The sequence below is a fragment of the Lactuca virosa genome, chromosome 6 (assembly GCF_052849685.1).
Source record: "Lactuca virosa cultivar CGN04683 chromosome 6, Lactuca_virosa_CGN04683_v6, whole genome shotgun sequence".
In the NCBI taxonomy this organism is placed as follows: Eukaryota; Viridiplantae; Streptophyta; class Magnoliopsida; order Asterales; family Asteraceae; genus Lactuca; species Lactuca virosa.
Window position 1 is genome coordinate 275156405 of NC_136431.1, and position 8364 is coordinate 275164768.

The 8364-nt window shown below is 36.9% G+C and overlaps 1 protein-coding gene across 1 annotated transcript; it reads right to left on the reverse strand.

Moving 5' to 3' along the window:
• Positions 1-342: 342 nt before the first annotated feature.
• On the reverse strand, positions 343-765 carry LOC145122551 (uncharacterized). Its single transcript, XM_079058141.1, has one exon. It carries the CDS (start codon positions 763-765, stop codon positions 343-345), a length of 423 nt encoding a protein of 140 aa, XP_078914267.1.
• Positions 766-8364: the final 7599 nt, after the last annotated feature.

An 8364-nucleotide genomic window follows, 5' to 3' on the forward strand; every position in this document is an offset into this window, starting at 1 on the left:
TTACCCTTAGCTTCTCCTCCTTCAAGATTTCTTTTCAATCCCTTATTTACCACAAGTTTATCTCCCTCTTTTTCTTCATTATTTAGCTCCATAGGTACCACGTTCTTGTCCAAAGTTAGTCGTTTTTCTTCTGAAGTAACCTCTTCCTCATCACTTGATACAAAGTCTTCTTCACTATCCTTACTCGCCCAAGACCTTGGAGTTTTGTGAGCAATTATGTCCAAAACTGTCGGAATGGATGCTCTTGGATTTGTACGTTTGACTTGTTGAATTGACTGAATTTCTTCCTCCATTAGATTTTCCAACTCCTCAAGTTCATTTCCTTCATCTATGTTGAAAACTTCATCTTGAGCATTTTAGTTTTGAAAACCATCTTCCACTCCAAAATGTAACTTCTTCATCTCTAACTCTCAAAGTAAGTTTAGATTCACGAATGTCAACCAAGGCTCTAGAAGTATTGAGTAAAGGGTGACCAAGAATTATAGGGACATTGGTATCTTCCTTCATATCCAAAACAACAAAATCAATTGGAAAAACAAATTTCCCAATTTTGACCAATATATCCTCCACTATGCCTCGAGGATGAGTCATTGAACGATTAGCCATGTGAATTGTCATTCTAGTAGCCTTGAAATCCGGAAGAATTAGCTTTTGATAGAACGAGTAAGGCATTAAATTTATGCTTGCCCCCGAATCGGCTAAAGCATAAGTCTTCATGTTGTTTCCAAATTCACACGGTAGAGTGAGGCGTCTAGGATCTCCCATCTTCTTTGGTAATTCTCCCAATATCACTTTAGAACTCTATTCACTAAGGATTACCTTGGAATTCTTCTCTAATTGTTGGCGGGTATCGACTAAGTCTTGCAAAAACTTAGCATATTCAGGAACTTGGGACAATGAATCGATAAAAGGAGTATTTATTGGAATAACCTTTACTTGCTTCATAAATTTCAAATGTTCCTGCTCCAATGGATGAATTCTTACTCGAGACAGAAATGGAAGTGGAGGACGATAAGTTTAAACATCAGTAAAAATTTTATGATCAGACCCACCCCATGTCGTGGGCTTATGATGCTCACGTCGTGGGTTCGATGTTTCAGCACTAAATTTTTCTTCGATTTTTGATTTCTTTGTCTTTAGTCTGGGCTGATGTGGCTCGAATTCAAGGGCTTCAAGGAATTCAGAGATGGTATCTTCTTCAGTTTTGATCACCATTACTTGCGGTTGAGGCTTTTTGTCAGGAATTTTTGGGGAAAACCTTTCATTAACCAAAGTGGTTAATTGTCCAAGTTGAGCTTCAATGTTTTGAATTGATGCTTGATGATTCCTCAGCAAAGCTTGCTGCTCTCTCATGAGAATTTGATGGTCTCGTATCACCGCATCGGTGTCATCATGTCTTTTCTCCGAAGCCTCCATGAATCTGATTAACATGGACTCAATATCAACTTTCTTTTCAGGTGGTGGTTGCTCTTTTTGGTTGAAGCCTCGGCCAGTCTGCCTATGTTTTTCTTTTCCTTTTTTTTCTTCTTATATTCATCATAAGGCAACCACTCTTTCTTTGGCTTCCTCCAGTCTTCATCATATTTGTCTCCGCTTGAGTAACAAACTTAAGCCTTCTTATTCCCGTTCTCATCCAAGTGGAAATATTTGGTTAAATGAGGACCATTGCATCTTTCACAACCAACTCGAATTGCATGGATGGATTGGTCCATATTTGTCACCCTTCGGTCCATGGTGTTTAACATAGCTAGAACAGCAGCCATTTCTTCAGAAGTGCAACCCCCAATTCCTTTCGCTCCATCATGTCTAGGATTGTGATATTCACGCGAATGCTTGGAAAACTCTTCAATTAATTCCTTGATTTCTGTTGGATTTTTCTTGGTTAGCGGTCCTTGAGAATCAAGGAGTTGTCTTGCCATGACATTAACCCCATCATAAATAATTGATACTTCTTGTTGCTCATTCAAATCATTTTGGGGACAATTCCTTATCATCCCTTGTAGCGTTGTCAGGCCTCGTAAAGTGACTTACCCGGTTGTTGCTCGAAATTTGCTATGGATTTATTGAGTTTAGCAACTTTTGAAGGTGGGAAAAAGTGTTCTAAAAATTTCTCATGCATTTGCACCCAAGTAGTAATTACACCGGGTGGTAGTGCCTTCAACCAATCTTAGTAGCACTTTCAAAGTCACAGGTAGCATTCTAAGTAAAACTGTAGTGCGAGGGACATTTGGGATGTTGAAATAATTAGCAATGTCATTGACTTCATCAAGGTGTTTGTAAGCATCCTCATGATCTTTCCCGGAAATGGAACGTCCTTAAGCGCGGAAAAAATGTGTCCCTTCAGCTCAAATGTTGTTGCAACTGGAATTGCAGGTTGCACTAAACCGGGACTGGTGTCCTCTCGGATTCTCTTATTGTATGCCTCCATACACATATCTGCAATGTTTGCCATCTCGTTTTTCGGCTCGTCTTCGGGTTCACTTCTTTCGAATTCGAATTTAGGTTCGGTCTCGTAATCGGAATCTTGTGGATTAAGATTTTGCTCAAAGCTTTCAATCTTGCTTTCGTTCTTCGCGGAATTGCTTGATTCACCCACGTTCTTCCCCTTCTTTTTTCCGAAAACTGATTTAAGGTCTTTGAAAGGTGACTTCTTCGGTGGGTTGGTTTCTCCTATGTTTTTATCCGTCTTTTTGTGAAGGGCTGACTCTGGATCTTCAAGCGGTGATATCAAAGGTGTGTTGGATCCACGGGTCATGAACTACTGCAACAAAAACAAAAATAAAAACGTAAAAACGAACAAAAACTACTTCAAATGCCTACTGACTGTTCAACACGTCGTGGCTAGTAATACCACGTCGTGTTGTCGCAGAAAAATCTAAACAAAAACGGAAAACAAAAAAAACATAAATAACCTAACTCACGTCGTGAACGTAAGGATCACATCGTGAGCTCAGTTCTGAAATAAAAACTAATGCAAAAATTACCATTTTGCAGGTTTTACCCCACAAAAAGGATCTATTAATCTAAAGAAAATAAATTTTAAGCTAAATAGCCGTTCCCCGGCAAAGGCGCCAAAAACTTGATGACAAAATATTACTATACCTAATTTTACCTACTATCTAACTAGCTATTCGACTAAAGGCAAAGTACCTTTTCGTAAATAGTATAGCACAAACAGTCGAATATCAATCACAGGGAGCGGTTTTAGTTAACTAATTTACCTACTAAAAATTAACCTAAAACAAGCAAAAAGTTAAAATAGTTTTTATCTTATTTTACAAGTTCAGACAAACTGAATTACCTAATTATCAAATTCAATCAATGACTAAAACACCCCTGTTTAGTTTGAATCCACTTCTCCTCAATGGTTAGCTACTAATTATGGATAATTCATGTTGGTTACCGATATTTATATTGTTAGTAATTTAAGTCCAAATATACTAATGTTTAACTAATTCATGTAGAACTATGCATGGTCATACATAATTTAACACAGAATCAATTATGAATATTGAATAGAGCTATGTAAGATTGATTAAACAAACATAATTATAGTCATACTATATGTTCTCCAACACATCCAAATTTAATAACTTTAATTACTTATCTAAGATGGGTTCGATCCTAGCTCTAGTAATCTAATGGTCACTAAATTACTAGGTATCAAGTTCATGCAATTTAATATCCACTAAGCTACACACAAACATGATTTCAAGCAATTTAAGTATCAAATATTAGCATGCTAGGTACTAACAATCAAACACAAGCAATTAACCAACTAGTATAATCCATAACTACTAAGCTAAACCATGAGTTGAAGTTTCATCTAGCTAAACAGAAGTAGCTAGATTCATCTACTTATGGCTGAATTCAAACACAAAAACTCAATAAATAAAAACATAGTCAATTGCACCAAATTAAAAGTGGAAGTTATGATCTTCAACTCCTTCTTCTTCCTTTGGTGCTAAAACTTGACTCTTCTGGTTTATATGACTTCATAAATCGTCTTCTAAAACCTCCAAATCTCCATAACCTCCTCCAAAATTGTAAGCACCATGGATATATATAGCTTTCGTGATTTTTGCACTCCACGTCGTGAATTAAGGCTTCACGTCGTGAATTAGGATGAATCATTATCGGGCAAGGACTCTGACTTCCGGTGTACTCATCTTCTAGAAATACCAACTCCACGTTGTGTAAGCGAAGTCCACGATGTGGATTGAGCTTTTCATTGGGATTTTCTTCTTTTAATTCTTTAATCCTCCATAGTTCCACTTCTTGTCGCTTTTGGTCCTTATTCTTCAAGATTGCTCATTTTTGCTGCAAAATACAATACAATTTTATAAGTACCACTTATCTCTGCTAATAACCAAAATATTAATCAAAATGCATTAAAATAATGCCTAAAAATGTGTATAAATATGGCAATATCAATGTGCCATTAGGTGGCTTGATGTGCCACACATGTTCCGGGTGTGCCACAGGTGTTACTAATGTGCCATGATATCCCTTAATGTGCCACATGTATTCCTGATGAGATATTCATGGGAAAATGCATTGCGTATACCAAACGCTCCATGCCAAACACGCCCTAAATAATTTAAAATGTATACCTAATTTTTGACAATATTTTTCATATCTGACATGCTTGGCATTTTTCATCTATTTTCATATTTGACTCATAGCATGAAACTATATATAACTATTCTAATATTTTTTGGGGTATGAAGTCTTGTCCAACATTTGGAGCACTTGGAGTTCAATGGAGCATATGACAAATGAACGAATCATATGATAAGGTAATAGTTCATGTAGCAAACTAATGGACCATGTGAAAATGGAATGGATCATCTTAAAGGGGGTATGGAGCACCTGGAAAGGAATTGAGCATCTTATAATGTTGTATGAGCCATTTAGGAAGATGGTGTGCCACCTATAGACAAGGTGGGCCACTTTGGAATCAAGATGTGCCATCTTGAAGGAGGATGCACCAACATAGAGGAACAAGCTCCACTCTAGTATGTTATGGTATATTCCAGAGTATTGATGTTCTACTTATGTGTTACTGAAGTATGGATGTGTCACTAATGATCATGATGCGCCACTTGAGCATCATGATGTGCCATTAGGTGGCTTGATGTGCCACACATGTTCCAGGTGTGCCACAGGTGTTACTGATGTGCCATGATATCCCTTAATGTGTCACATGTATTCCTGATGTGCCACGATATCCCTTGATGTGCCATCATGGCACCTCGATGAAGTGTCATGTAAAGGAGATTCCACCAAGTGACAGGATGTGCAACCAAGTGATAGGATGTGCTACCAAGTGACAAGAGATGCCACCAAGTGATAGGATGTGCCACCAAGTAATAGGAGGTGTCACCAAGTAACAGGAGGTGCCACCAAGTGACAAAGGGTGCCACTCAATGACACCTGATGTACCAGTGGTGTATTGATTGTGCCAATACAATGCACCTGAAGGATGAAGGTTCTAGAAGTGCTTGCATGTCATTCCATGGTTGGTTGGAAATTAGGGAATCCCCTTCATGGGCTAATTATGGATGGTCCGGACCCATCAGAATTAGGGTTTTCGATGCTTGCCTATAAATAGGTTCATATCCCCATTCATTTTTCTTTGCGAGTGTGTGATTTTGTGTGTACACAAAAATTTCAAAATAATAGGAATCATTGTAAGGTTGAGAGCACGCCCTTTGGAGCAATTAGTAAGCAAGAGAGATTCTTTTGTTTTGAGAGCTCAAGTGAGGTGTAACATCTGTGTATGATTGTAATTGTTCTTGGAATTTATTAAAATCCTCTCTCTCTTGTTCGCCCATGGACGTAGTTCACCTTGACCGAACCACGTTAAATATTGTGTTCTTTTGATTTATGTTTTTTAAAATTTTTATTTTCACGAGTTTCACTGAAGTTTTTTTGACATTTTTCAGAAGTGCTTAACTTGTTTTGTTGTTTTCCCAACACTATTAAACTCTTTCCTTTGTGGTACAACAAAGGAAACTATAAAATTCCAATTCTCAAATTTCAACATATAGAGCCTTAGGTTATTTATTATGTTTACTTGATTTCTTCTATATTTCCCAAACTTTAGTTGTTTTACTTTTCATTAAATTAAAATAGAAAATTAGATGATTTTGACTGACTAAATTATTTTGACCCGGTAATCATGTAATGGTTAGTGCCCCCTACGAAAAAAATATGGATTCGTCACTATGCATAACTGGACTCACATACACTTAGCAACTTTGATTTGACTTTATTGCATGTTCTTCTTTGATTGTTCCCTTAGGGTAGGATCAATCTTTCAAATGCCTATTTAGTTTGGTGTTTTGCGTAACCATGAATGCATGATGCATTTTTGCCTTTATTAGTGAATAACTTGAATCGGTGTAGAATGGTAGTGTGTGCTCTTAGTATAATCTAATAATACTAACGAAATGTATAAATAAATAATACTTAACCACAACCACCTGCTAATGAGACTTCATGGGATGGATAGAAACAAATACATATAAGTGTAGAAGATAGTAAAAGGTTCATATTATCGAAAGCACGTGATAGATATTTGAGTCTAGGGGTATCACAAGGAGGTCTGGAAAGTTGGTGGGTGGTATATAAAAGTAAAGTAGTACCAAGTAAACCCATCAGTATTAGTATTATTGTAATTTTAGAAATATTGTCATTTCTAGGAGTCAGCATGGTTCGGGAACTAAGGACACTGATCTTAGGAGACTCGGAGCTTCAGTGATAGGGAAGCTCTTGTAAAAGATACGCCATGGGATGTTTGCCTAGATGAAGACAGAGTTGAATCAGATGATAGACCAGAAGTTAACAGCTGCCAATCGGCGGTCCGAGACCTCCAGTTAGGGGCAACCTAAGGGCTATGAGCATTATATAAGAAACATAATATATAACATTATGTGTGGATAAATATGTTGATATTTCACATATATACCTAAACAGATAAGAATATGGGCCAATAGACATTCTTGTCGGATAGATACGAACCATGATTGTATAGATAATTGGAGGGCGTGAACTATTATATATGATATAAGAACTAGTTAGAAAATTTGACAGACTATAGTTGTTTTTCATTGCATCTTTCCTTCTTTTATAAAGTTTTTTTTTCAAAAAAATTATAAAAATCATTCAAACCTTAGTTGGAGTTTGGACTCATGCTAACGTTCATCCAAATCCCTCAAACCAAGGTTCTGAGACAGCTTGTAACGTACCAATTTGCAACTAAAATTTTATATTTTTAAAATATAAATATATCAACTCAAAAACCATTTTCATAAAAGTTAGAAAACATCCACCAAGTCATCATCACAAAATAAGTCAAAAATATATATCGGAGTTTGAGGAAATCAGAAAACATAACACATCCAGATACATATACAGTCAATCCGCACCCTTCACTTTCTCACCGAACAACCTGAAACATTTAAATTTAAAGAGTAAACACAAAGCTTAGTGAGTTCCCCAATATATCATACATTTCAATAACATACAATGCATACCACTCGATGGCTCACGATCTTTCATCATTCTACTAGACTCACGACCTATCATCATTTCGTCATCACATGTAGACTTACGGTCTATCGTTGGTATGTCATCACCTGTAGACCCACGGTCTTTCATCGATCCGTCATCATTCCATACTATTCATAAGAACATATCATATAACCTATCAATCAACATACAAAATACTATTTTTATCATACATCTCTACACTAGAAATACTACCATATCCATAGGATAGTGAGAAAACTCACCTGAACTAAGAGCTAAATCCACACACACACGTCCTCAAGCGAATCAGCTGCATAAACCACCTAAATCACCATAAGGCATAACTCAGTAACCTATAATAAACAGAGGTCAAACCCTTGTCCAAGACCCTTAATCTAACAAAGTTTGACCAAAAGTCAAACTGATCAACAGTTAAGACGTTGCGACCTAACTCATGATCACGTTGCGACCACTAGGTGACAAAATAGTCGTGATGCCATTAAAACTTCGCTTCACGGCCCTCCATTAGTCGTGTCACACTTTTTGGGCAAATCCATATCTTCTCATTAAATCTTTAATCCTTTAAGAAAAAGGCTATAACTTTCCTGAAACCTTTAAATGAGGCCCTTACTGGATAATGTTTCTAACTTTATCCCCATGACAACTTGTAGTAAGGAATACACCAAACCCCAGATCTAAATGAGGCCAAAATGGACAAATCTTGATGCATGGATTAAGGAGGGAATGAGCATGCACTCATTTTACCTCATAAGGTCGAGAAAGCAATCCCAATTAGCCTTTAGACCATGAGTTTTCCAAAATCCAAAG

Coding starts and splice junctions, on each gene's coding strand:
- LOC145122551 (XM_079058141.1), bottom strand. CDS start 765: ATGGGAGATCCTAGACGCCTCACTCTACCGTGTGAATTTGGAAACAAC.